Raw genomic sequence first — 11,966 nt, 5'->3', positions numbered from 1 at the left:
TATTCAACTTATGCTCTATATTTATATATATATATATATGTAGATTTTTTTTCTGTTATTTTTCTTTTAATCATATTACACATATAAGTGCTATCGGTATATAGTATAAAAAAAATCAAGTTCGAAAAATACTCGTAGAGAGAAATAAATTATTATCTATCGAGAACACGATCCCGATCGAAGACGATGCATTATACTTTGATAACGTATGATATATTATCATGATAAAAACAACAGAAAAAATTTGCTTGTGCTGTGGACAGGTAGATGATGATGATGGTGATGATAATGATAAACAGAAAACAGGAAAAGTGTCGGATTAATATTACGCAAAAATGATATATATATATATATATATATATATATAATTTATGTACCAAAAAGTGTATTTAATTTAAAATATTTTCACAACTAGACACTTTGGATCTATCGCTAAAAACACCATCAAAGAAGCAGATTGAGAATGAGAATTATTTCATTTCTAATACATATTATTATGTATATTTATCTTTAAACTGAAATTATAATTCTTCACGATTATATCTCGATAATTGTTCAATGCTTTTTTTTTGTTCGCATCGCGAGGCTATTTTTAAAAAGTATCTTCTTCTTCTTCTTCTTCTAATTATTTTATTTGCATAAATAACAAATAACGCGCCCATCGTATTTTTTATTTTCCTCCTCTTCTTCTTTTTTCTCATTAGTTTTTCATCTTCTTTCTTTCTTTTTTTCTTCCTTTTCTTCTATTCTTATTATTTTAAAAACCACATATGCAATAACGATCATATGAGGAAGAAAATGAAATACTTTTTGGTTTACGTTGCTACTGTACAAAATAATTTATCGCTTACTACCACTGTTACTTTTTTACGAACGTAAGGAAGTACTGTTTAAAAAATATAAAGAGGTGCGCTCAGAAGGAAGCGTGCCAAACCGCTCGATATATTAGTTATATCAATATTGCAGATATATCGTACGCAAAAGTGCACGAATAATAATAACCTACGTTTAAAAAGGTTCTTCGATATTCGCAATTGTCTTTCAGGAGACCCTTGCAACGCGCATCATGTATATTTAATTAACGCGATTGATTTAAACGCATTTTAACAATCTTGGCAAAATTATATACTTATTTCGAAAACGTAAAATTAAACTCTAGAATCATGATATACAAATAAATCTTTCAACATTTGTTACAATATATAATAACATAATATATTGTATAATAACATATATATATACACACACATATATATATATATATGTTTTAAGGAAATATAAGATAAAATTGTTAATGTCATATACATTTGCTTTACGTAATGTAAGTTCAATTGATAAACACTGATTATTTAATCTGTATGAAATCGCGAATGATTTGATCTGTTTATTATATTGTGTCATAGCATACTGTGTATTATATTATACTATTTTATACTATATCGTATTATACTGCATTAATGTAGTATTATGTATTATAGCATTACACTATGTCAACCTACTATGTTATAAATTGTTGATGCGGGCAAAAAAAAGGTTTAAAGAAAATTTCTTCTTCAAAAATCTCTCGATAAATTGATTTTTTATACACATTATTTTCAGTCTTGTCTTTAAATAAACATATATAAAGTCTTTCAAGTATCCTATCCATAGCAAGAGCTTAGGAAGCTATCTCAAAGAATTTATTTTTTTCTTTAAAATTAGGTATACTTCGGAATAAAAACCCAAATATACAGTTCGTCTTTTTAATCATGTTATTTTCGTATTATGATTAATTTTTTAAATTAAATAACATTTTTTAATTTCTGTATCGTTCAACGAACAAGAAAGAAAATTCTATAATTCAAGCTTATTCACAATGCCAAAGCGAACTGGAACTCTGAGTTTTCTGTTGTTGTATTTTTTTTTTTTCCTTTTTTTTCTTTTAAATTATGAAAATGATATATTTACATAAACATTGCTTTTTTTCCCTATATTACTAACCTAATCTCAAATAAAGTCACAACCTACTCACACATATTCACTGAATTTTCGATTAAAATTTTTTAAACAAAATTTTATACTAGTTCAATCGTAACTCGACGTTACGCGCGTACAATTCATCTGATGCTCCATAAATATTAAATAAAAAATAATTAATCTCTACACGCAATGATTTTTGCAGCTGAAGAAGCATCAATACAATAGAGTGGAGTGACTAATAAGTATTTCTCATTTATATTTCCAGATCAATTTTTTCAATGTTTTCAATTTGCACATACATTCTCGTAAAAAATAAAAAGTAAATAATTATAATAATTATAATAACATCGATAAAATTGAAAATATGAAACAAATAAAAATCAATCTTCCAATTAATAACATTTATAGTTTAGCATATCTAAGAAATTTTCGAATATTTATTATTTACTGTAAATTTAATCTACCACACGTAGTCTACTCATACTTGACACCAACAACTTTAAGATACATATAAAGAATGCTGACAAAATACGAGTATTGGCTGGTATTTCGGAAAATACATTTAAAAAAAATATTTCTTTGCCTTATTTTAATGTATAAAAAAATGTATAAAAAAAGACAAAGATAGAAAGAGACAAAAACGAAAAAGGAAAGACAACTTGTGCATAACCGGTACTCCACTCTTAACGTTACGTTTTTGTCCGTGAAAATTAATTCTATATAAGATAAATTTGTAGGTGCACTACATTAATGTTCTGGTTAGTCGTCGAATATGTCGTCAGCTTTTCTCATGAATTAATGGATATTAAAAAACCGTGAATGTGTCATGTATGGAAAATCTTACTTACTTAAAATGATACCGATAAAGACCAGAACTTTAAATTTTCAATGACAATGAATCTTGTGTAATTATTTTTCAAGAGCCATGACTCTTGTCAAACTTCCATGTATATAGAAGGTTGTTGAGATATGAATGGTTCGCTCCACATCCGACGTAAATCTCCCTAAAAAATTATAACCGAATTCTGAAGTATACATACGTAAATGTAAATGATAAAAAGTAATCTGCTTAAAATATACCTTTAGATAAGCCATCGTCAGTAGTGGCAGAAGAGTAAAGGGCACAAGATATAATAAGGCAGGCTGTGCAGCTTTGAACACCTCAGAGCTTACAGTAGCAGTGAGTAAACCAAGAAAATAGCCAATTAAGGAGCAATGGAAATAACTAATACGGTTAAAGTGTCGTGGGGGTGGAACTCCTGTTTCACAACCACCAGGCAAGAGCTGACTCTTTTTGTATGCATCATATCTTAACACAAAGCAGAGTAAAAGCCCTGGCATAACGATATCGCCAAGACCTAACATCGAGAAATGTCCCGCTTGATGCATCGAAGGAAACATCAGCTTTCCTGGTAGAGGAAGTTTTGGAGCTTCCCTAGCTACGCCACCTAAGTGCAATCTTTTGGCGACAAGACTTACTGGATTATCAGCAGGTCTAGTTGCTACCTACGAAAAGTAATAACATCTAAAATTATGTCTCTTTAAAGACAACATTTTGAAAGTTTAGAAGTCTAGGATTCTTTGACTAAATAGAAATCATGCTCGTTTGATTATTATGATAAGAGAACAATTTACGTGATTTACCTTAACCATTACGTTTGCACTAAATATATAGGACGAAAAGAAGACCCAGAATACATCGTAAATCAAAAGTCCGGTTAATAGCAAAGTAGATACTTTTAAACTTGGTAATCGAACAAATGCGATGAAGGCTACACAGAGGCCCATGCCCATTGCATCCATAAGCAACCAGTGTCCTGTCAGTACCCATATACATACTATGCTCACGCTGAGTGAAAATGAAAGTAATTCTGCTCCTGTAAATCTTCCACAAATACCAAAGGAAATTTTATTGCCATCTGTGCAGGGTCTAATTATATATTGACACATGGGTAGTAGAAGAAATGCCAAAGCAACTGTAGCTATAACTAGAAATACAATGAAATATATTTTTTATGTTATTGTTCTATCGACCAATAATAAAATGTTCTTAAAGACAACTATAGGTAAACTTACTTGCTGTACATATTGCTAAGAGCATTTGCATACTATCAAAAAAGAAAAACATGACGAGTAGAGAAATGGAAGCACCAAGAGGTAGACAGAGAGCATGCATTGTATCTAAGGTTTGGATTCTTCCTCCATTAGCACCACCTGTGTTTCCAGTACCACTAGTACTCGACATCCCATTACGTTCTTTTTCTTTTTCTCTTTCTTTCGCTTCCTGTTCCATATTTAAGGATCGGAAACTGCCATAGACTATCAGTAGAATTGAAATTAGGAAAGTGGATATCCTAGATGAATCCATTATAGAGTAAGCCCTAAAAACCATAAATATAGTCAGAATGCATAAATTAATAAAGTAAGATAATAAAGAGTAATTTGCATGTGAAGAAAACTAACCACTGATAGTCAACTTGATACGTGGCCATGATTAGCAATGCTTGGCCGTAGCACACAGCGCTATGCTAAGACACTTTGTGTCATTTAGACGTTTTTTAATGTACTTTCCATTTGCACTAATCTATATCAGAGATCATCTGTAAAGAAAACCATGAATTAATCCAAAAAATACTGCCACTTCCATAATCTGTCATATTCGAATTAATAAATTGAAAAGAACAATAAATATTTACCTATCGCACATCACATTAAACATTATTGGCAAAGCGAATTAGGCCGCTTGAAACTTCAGTCACCACCTAGAGAAAAATAAATTATTTCTTTTGCTATTGTGTAAAAAGATTAAAGGAAAATAAAAACAACAAAGAACACGATTAAGTTACATACACGTATTTCCATTGGTTGAAATTATATAACATATTAGCAAAGAATAAAGGAAACTTTTTAAAAAAAGAAAAAAAAAAATATAAGGTTATCAATGCAAAGTTAAAAATAAAAACATTCATTAAATGGGGGGGAAAATAAATAAGACAGCCATTTTACCGTGTTGCAGGAGAATGTTGTCATCAGCATTAATAATTAAAATCATTTTCAGGTAGTAGTACGGAGTACACGAAACGAGTTTTGGCTTTGTTAATATACGGAGAAACAATAGCAGCAAGTTTCTTTCTTCTACTTTCAAACTTTCGCTCACGACTCCTCGACTGCTCGTTACCAAACCACCACCGAGTGCACAAGGTAAGAAAATCTATTTGTCAAGAGACATCGAAAGTTAAATTAACGGCAGCTGTGAAGTTGAATGTAGAAACGAACGATAATATCACTCGAATTTATGTTTATTCTCGTTAGATTTAACGAACGTCAATATAATTGGAGATGGAATGACAATCAAATAACAGCGAAATACAAATTTACGAACGGTGAGTGTTCACCATTTTGGTAAACATACGGGGTCACGTGACTGGCCCTGGCCCCAAGAGGTTGCTACTCCCTTACCCTAGATTGTATTTCGACTGGCGATTTTCTTCAATCCATCCACCTGTCTGTCTCTCTCTCTCTCTCTCTCTCTCTGTTTCTCTCTCTTTCTCACTCACTCTCTTACTCTCTCTTTCTCGCTCTCTCACTCTCTCACCTGGCCGATGTGATGCCTGGCCCATCAACGATTCTATTCGTCACCTTCATTTATATTATTAACTTCCCATAAGATCAATATATTTTAACAATCGAGTTAGTATAAATGTTTGCAATCCGTGTAAAGAGAGAAATGCGCGATTATTATCGCACGATCGGTCAACCAGCACAGTCAACTGTACAGGTCAACCATTTGTGAATGCTGCCGACTACTGGCGACTACTGCTGTTTCTTGACAGGCGCACCTCGCTAGAAATCCGCATTCACTCTACATTTAATACAAAGAAATTTGACAATTTTCCTACTATTTATCTAGTTAAATTTATTTTAAAAGAATATATTTATTTCATTATGTCCGTATGTATTGTACAAATTAACTAGGCAATATATAACTAACTATTGTTAAACTTTTCCTTTCGAAAATCTTAAAATCGCATTCTTATAATGTTAAATTGCTTCTATGTTTCTCTTGTATTCTGTTATATTTTTTTTATTATTATTTTTACTTTTTTACGATTTCTTTTTATATTTTTTAATATACGATTAATTAAAAGGTATAAAAAATAATAAATAATAGACAGGAAATACGAAGATTGGCGATAGGAAAAAAACAAATATGCAACACGTGGTTTTACATTTGAGATACGCGAATCTGTAAACAAAATATTAAATTACATAATTTATTCACAAGTATACACTGGTTTTTTTTTAAAACAATCATTGTAATATCAAAGAAAAATAATAGTTTTTGTTATTGAATAAAAATGTATGTAAATCCGCCTTGATGCCGCCATGATGCCGCCATGATGCCGCCATGATGCATTTGACAACGCGTTCGCGACGCTATCTGCTTGCATTAAAAGCGGAAAGTTTCGATATATTACGACAATTCGAGTTAGAAGTTCGAGTTCTTATCTTTGTTCACGGTTTTACTACTTCCTCGTGCTTGCGCGGTCTCTACTTGTTGCACACGTCGTGTTTAACCAATCTTCTTCTTTTCCACTAATTACGAAATAAATTGAATTTCTTTTAACGAGAAATAATACAGAATAAATAGAAAAAATGGCGAGTTATCATAAACCGGAATCTAAAACTATTCAAGAATTAAAAGACATCGCTAATAAATTGAGGATTCATTCGATCGAGGCCACACAAGCTAGCAAGTCTGGGTAAGGATTTTTTATACTTGATAATGTGCATTCTAACGAAGAATTATTTATAAAGAATAATCATTTATTATTGATTACGTGTTAACCTTTTCTTTTTAATTTTTTTTCATCGACGATCACATGGTATGCTTGAAATTTTGGAACTTTCGCGCCTAAAAGGTACAAAGTCATCGTGAAAGATCGCGACAATAAATTATTCTTCTTAGTAATGTATGTCGTCGTTAAAATGACCTTCGCTCGTTAGAAAAATCAATTCTGGATTAAAAGTGACGGGCGGTAGAAATGATTGAAACGAACCAACATCACCTTGTAACATATAGGAGCTAAGAGAGTAATTGTTTGCGCATCCATCTTTGAAATCGTACGACAATGTGTATGATAAGAGAAATTACTGCCACATTTACAGATATCGTCGATAATAGAAATGAATGCTAGAAATATCGAGTTCCAGGATCGCGAATTATTTGATTTTCTTGGAATAGAGAATCTCTGTGTTGTTTTTTTTTGTCACAAAGATAGAAACTTTTTCATACTACCGGCATTATTACTACAAACACGCACGAACACTTTCTTTTCTTTTGGTTTCTTTATACAATCTTTTTTCTTTTTTATACGATAGACAATTTTTGTTCAACAAATATTTTATTTGTATAAATTTCATTTGGTTCCAATTTTCGATGCAGTTAATCTTGTAATATTTATTTCTGCATTTATAATTTTGTTTTTTTTTTCTCGAGACCACCGGGATCAAAATAATCTTGTAAAGCTTATATCATATTTACGTATTTTTTCCCCAGTGTCAAGACATTACGTCATTACTTCAATGTAATGCAACGTGTTTTTTATGCGTACTTTTAAACCGTTTTAATGTTCATCGTTTCAAAGAAACCACCAGATTATCGTGTGTGTTCTCCCAGTTAGTTAACAATGTCATTATACATACACGCGCGCACGCGCACGCGCATATACGAATCATTTAACGAATGTAATTACCATAGTAATTAACATTTCCCATCAATAAAGGTTTTACTTTATTTTTACGATAAAAAATAACTCGTTTTTCTATAAGTTTATTATTTTTTGGTAAAAAGAAATGCTTCGTAACAATGGAATTTCACTTCCACGTGTATTCGTGCATATATGTTACGTAATATTCATACATAATACATGGATATGCTCGTGCAAATGAAAAATCACGCGTTATAGTCTCATATAATTAAGACGATTTAAAAATATTAATGTTTAATTGAAAAAAAGAATTGAAATTTATGTTAAAATACGAAAAGCGAAGTTACGACGTAAGCAATGTAATTTCACATTTTTAGTCAACTTGACAGAAAATGCGAGTCATCGAATTAGCTTAGTAATTTCTTTTTTCTTTCTTTTTCTTTTACTAATAAATTGTTTTTAATATTAAAACGAAGAGAATACTGTAAAAAAAAAAGATAATTAATTTCGTCTTTAAATCACTATTATTTTTACAAATTTATATAGATTTTTATTAATGATATTTGACATTTATTAGGTAGTAACATAATTTCAAGTTAAATCCCAATAAATCTGTAAAATGAAATCGACGAGTAAAAACAATTGGTAATTTGTTGCACAAATATGATTAGACTAAAACGTGTAAAAAAAAAAAAAAGGAAATTAATGGAAAATAATTGATATTGAAGTGTATACTAAATATAGAATCGTTAAAATCATGAATCGTTGTAACGGTACGTGTAATAACCGGATGTTCAACGATCAGTTTAACGTAAGCGAATAATGTAATGTATAATCAGTGGTAGGAAAGTGAAATAGTAGGGGAAATTTACAATTCAGAGGTATGTAACTCGTCGAATCTGTTACCGGCCGTTAGTTATTCAATACTTCTTGTGGAATACATTTGTTAAAATTTTTTAACGCTCCAAAATTCAAGATGGTATCTTCGACGGAGGTAACTAAGTTACAGGACTTAGCAACTAAACTTCGTTTGCATTCCATACAAGCGACTGAGGCATCGAAAAGCGGGTTTGTTTTTAATTACAATTATTACAATATTTTTTATGTTACATGTAAACCAATATAGTTTTTCTTTTTTGCAATTATCGTTCACGATGTTTCGTTGTTTTTTTTTCGCGCACCTTTATAGAACGTCATTTTGTTAATAATTATCGATAAATATTAGATCCTTCGATTGTAGAACGTTCTTATTTGTTTTATAATTGTATTTCTTATTACACGTAATACTTGTTTAAACAATAATTGATTGGCATCCACACATGATGTTCGTTATATATGTTTCGTCGTTTTTCACACGTATGTATTAAACACGATAATTATTAATATTAAGAGAGTACTAAAAATATTAATCTATGCATAATTGCATATGTAACAATTATAAAGGATTTATAGATTTATTTATAATATACTTTTTTCTTTCTTGGTTTAATTATTTTTATTCGAGGTTATGCATAACCTCGTATTCGTTATGCTCACCATATGATTATGAATTTTTTATTACGTTATTCTTTATCATATTATTTAATTATTACTATTATTAGTGTTAGGTACACTAATGTGCATTTTCAATCCTCTAATTAATGTCCTTTATTTGACCCGACACATCACGCCAGTGAGATAAGTAGCACTTTGACCCTGATAAGAACTTCTGATTGTAGATATAAATATGATCTTCTCATAAAGATCCTTGATAGTTTCTAATTTTTTTTTTAACTCTTTCTTATCTACCCTTTCTTATTATTTATGTAATTTATATAATTGGAATGTATTTATTGTCTAGTTGTTTGCTTGATTAGGAAGAATAGAATTAGGGAAATAATACGTTTATTTCTATTATTATAGACATCCAACATCATGTTCTTCGATGGCAGAAATTATGTCTGTTCTATTCTTCCATACGATGCGTTACAAAGTATCTGCACCACGTGACCCAAGTAGTGACAGATTTATACTTAGCAAAGGCCATGCTGCGCCCATTCTTTATGCAGGTAAAATATTATAATGACGATACTGAAAATGTGATCTAATAGAATGAAAGAAAATTACAAAAATATATTTTTTGTACTTCATAGCTTGGGCAGAGGCTGGTCTATTCCCTGCTAGCGAGTTATTGAACTTGCGTAAGTTTGACAGTGATTTGGAAGGTCATCCTACTCCAAGGCTCAATTTCATAGATGTAGGAACAGGTTCTTTAGGTCAAGGTCTTTCCGTTGCAGCAGGCATGGCTTATGTGGGAAAGAATTTTGATAAGGCTAGCTACCGGTATGCATAATAAAATTCTAATTATTTTTTAAGCTGTGTACTTTAGCAAAAGTTTATAATTTTATTTTTTTCTTAGAGTGTACTGTTTAATCGGCGATGGAGAAGCAGCAGAGGGTTCTATCTGGGAAGCATTGCATTTTTCTTCTTATTATAAATTAGATAACTTGTGCGCTATATTTGATATTAATCGTTTGGGACAAAGTGAACCTACTTCTCTTCAACATAACATGGAAGTTTATCGTAAAAGACTTGAAGCTTTTGGTTTCAATGCTTTGGTCGTTGACGGTCATGATGTTGAAGAACTTGCTAAGGTATATAAGTGAATTTACAAATAAAAAATTCACGATATACAATTTTAATATTTAAATAAATAAATTAATTTTGCTTCTAGGCATTCCATGAAGCACAAAATACAAAGGGACGTCCGACTGCCATTTTGGCTAAAACATTTAAGGGTAAACATTTTCCTAATATTGAAGATTTAGAGAATTGGCATGGAAAGCCACTTGGTACTAAAGCTAATGAAATAACCCAGGTATAATATCTTGAGTCTTATCACCGACATATTCGTTGATAATAATCGCTTGCGTTTTATTGATTAGATGTTTAATTTCATTTTTAGCATTTGACTGGACTTTTAAAAAATTCTGGTCCTTTGGGATTACACCCTCAAAAACCATTAGTGGACGATGCTCCCGTAATAGACATTAGTAATGTTAAATTGGCCTCACCTCCAAGTTATAAACTCGGAGAACAAGTAGCTACTAGATTAGCTTATGGTACTGCTCTTGCCAAGGTTTGTCTATTTATATTGGTCTATTTATATCAGAGGTTAATTACACCTACAGTTTATTTTTATTTTATTTTGTTTTGTGATTTTTTCTTTTCATTAGCTAGCGAAGAATAATCCACGTGTAATAGCTTTAGATGGCGACACCAAGAATTCTACTTTTGCTGAGAAAATAAAGACTGTAGATCCAAATAGGTTCATCGAAGGTTTCATAGCCGAACAAAACGTTGTTGGTGTTGCCATCGGTGCTGCTTGCAGAGATCGAACTGTTGCTTTTGTTTCTGCATTTGCTACATTCTTTACACGTGCCTTTGATCAGGTAAAAGTTGCATTATTATTTTTATTATTATTATTATTATTATTATTATTATTATTATTATTATTATTATTATTATTATTATTCTGTCAAATATCTGATTTATGTAATCCATTAATGTTATTCATCTTTAATGGTATAGATTCGCATGGGAGCTATTTCTCAGACGAATGTAAACTTTGTTGGTTCGCATTGTGGTGTATCCATTGGTGAGGATGGACCATCACAAATGGGTTTGGAGGATATTGCAATGTTCCGTACGGTACCTGGATCAACAGTATTTTATCCGTGCGATGCTGTATCTACTGAACGTGCCGTTGAATTGGCTGCTAATACGAAAGGCATTTGTTTCATTCGTACCTCGCGTCCAGCTACAGCTGTTGTCTATAAAAACGAAGAAACATTTGCCCCTGGTAAAGCTAAAGTATTGAGATCTACTGCAAAAGATCAAGTTCTTGTTATCGGTGCTGGAGTAACTATCCATGAAGCACTAAAAGCAGCAGACGAGTTAACTGGTATAAATGTTCGCGTGATTGATCCGTTCACTATTAAACCTCTTGATGCACAAACAATTATTAAGAATGCTAAAGAGACTGGTGGTAGAATCGTAACCGTTGAAGATCATTATGCTGAAGGTGGTTTAGGAGAAGCGGTAACTTCTGCCGTTTCTTTGGAACGTAATATTATTGTTAAAAAACTCGCTGTACCTGAAGTACCACGATCTGGTCCTCCGAATGTCTTAATTGACAACTATGGTATTAGTGCTCGTAAGATCATTTCTGCGATACAAGATATTTTGAAGTTGTAGTTTTATATATATATATATATATATATATATATATATGTATAAATAAATAAAAATCTTTGT

General features: G+C 31.2%; 2 protein-coding genes across 6 annotated transcripts; one reads left to right on the top strand and one right to left on the bottom strand.

The window, feature by feature from the left end:
* Positions 1-699: 699 nt before the first annotated feature.
* Positions 700-5,789, bottom strand: LOC106793280 (signal peptide peptidase-like 3). 3 transcript variants are annotated; one of them, XM_014760081.1, is made up of 8 exons: positions 5,555-5,789; positions 4,966-5,170; positions 4,656-4,721; positions 4,423-4,559; positions 4,036-4,340; positions 3,604-3,947; positions 3,040-3,465; positions 700-2,963 (listed from the first exon to the last, which is right to left on the bottom strand). In XM_014760081.1, exons 4-8 carry the CDS (start codon positions 4,449-4,451, stop codon positions 2,895-2,897), a joined length of 1,173 nt encoding a protein of 390 aa, XP_014615567.1. In that variant the 5' UTR covers positions 4,452-4,559; positions 4,656-4,721; positions 4,966-5,170; positions 5,555-5,789; the 3' UTR covers positions 700-2,894. The 3 variants fall into 3 exon arrangements, with proteins under 3 accessions (XP_014615567.1, XP_014615569.1, XP_014615568.1); XM_014760083.1 differs by lacking the exon at positions 5,555-5,789 and adding an exon at positions 5,372-5,539; XM_014760082.1 differs by lacking the exon at positions 5,555-5,789 and adding an exon at positions 5,419-5,539.
* Positions 5,790-6,447: 658 nt separating this feature from the next.
* Positions 6,448-11,935, top strand: LOC106793285 (transketolase-like protein 2). Of its 3 annotated transcripts, XM_014760090.1 has the most exons (9): positions 8,424-8,551; positions 8,647-8,738; positions 9,573-9,718; positions 9,803-9,992; positions 10,069-10,303; positions 10,384-10,527; positions 10,615-10,788; positions 10,886-11,101; positions 11,241-11,935. In XM_014760090.1, exons 2-9 carry the CDS (start codon positions 8,647-8,649, stop codon positions 11,904-11,906), a joined length of 1,863 nt encoding a protein of 620 aa, XP_014615576.1. In that variant the 5' UTR covers positions 8,424-8,551; the 3' UTR covers positions 11,907-11,935. The 3 variants fall into 3 exon arrangements, with proteins under 3 accessions (XP_014615573.1, XP_014615576.1, XP_014615574.1); XM_014760087.1 differs by lacking the exons at positions 8,424-8,551; positions 8,647-8,738 and adding an exon at positions 6,448-6,722; XM_014760088.1 differs by lacking the exon at positions 8,424-8,551 and having other exon boundaries at positions 8,571-8,738.
* The last annotated feature ends 31 nt before the right edge of the window (positions 11,936-11,966 follow it).

This window comes from Polistes canadensis, unplaced genomic scaffold, assembly GCF_001313835.1.
Source record: "Polistes canadensis isolate GaletaPanama2010 unplaced genomic scaffold, ASM131383v1 scaffold_12, whole genome shotgun sequence".
Lineage (NCBI taxonomy): Eukaryota > Metazoa > Arthropoda > Insecta > Hymenoptera > Vespidae > Polistes > Polistes canadensis.
Note: the sequence above shows the minus strand (reverse complement) of the source record. Positions and strands in the feature narration are given on the sequence as shown.

Bases quoted from the DNA above. Each gene is read 5' to 3' on its own strand.
- LOC106793280 (XM_014760081.1), bottom strand. From the start codon at position 4,451: ATGGCCACGTATCAAGTTGACTATCAGTG. The intron at 3,948-4,035 runs GTAAGTTTACCT...TTGTATTTCTAG, and splicing joins CTTAGCAATATGTACAGCAA to TTATAGCTACAGTTGCTTTG. The intron at 3,466-3,603 runs GTAAATCACGTA...TACTTTTCGTAG, and splicing joins GTGCAAACGTAATGGTTAAG to GTAGCAACTAGACCTGCTGA.
- LOC106793285 (XM_014760087.1), top strand. From the start codon at position 6,616: ATGGCGAGTTATCATAAACCGGAATCTAAAACTATTCAAGAATTAAAA. The intron at 6,723-9,572 runs GTAAGGATTTTT...CTATTATTATAG, and splicing joins ACACAAGCTAGCAAGTCTGG to ACATCCAACATCATGTTCTT. The intron at 10,304-10,383 runs GTATATAAGTGA...TTTTGCTTCTAG, and splicing joins ATGTTGAAGAACTTGCTAAG to GCATTCCATGAAGCACAAAA.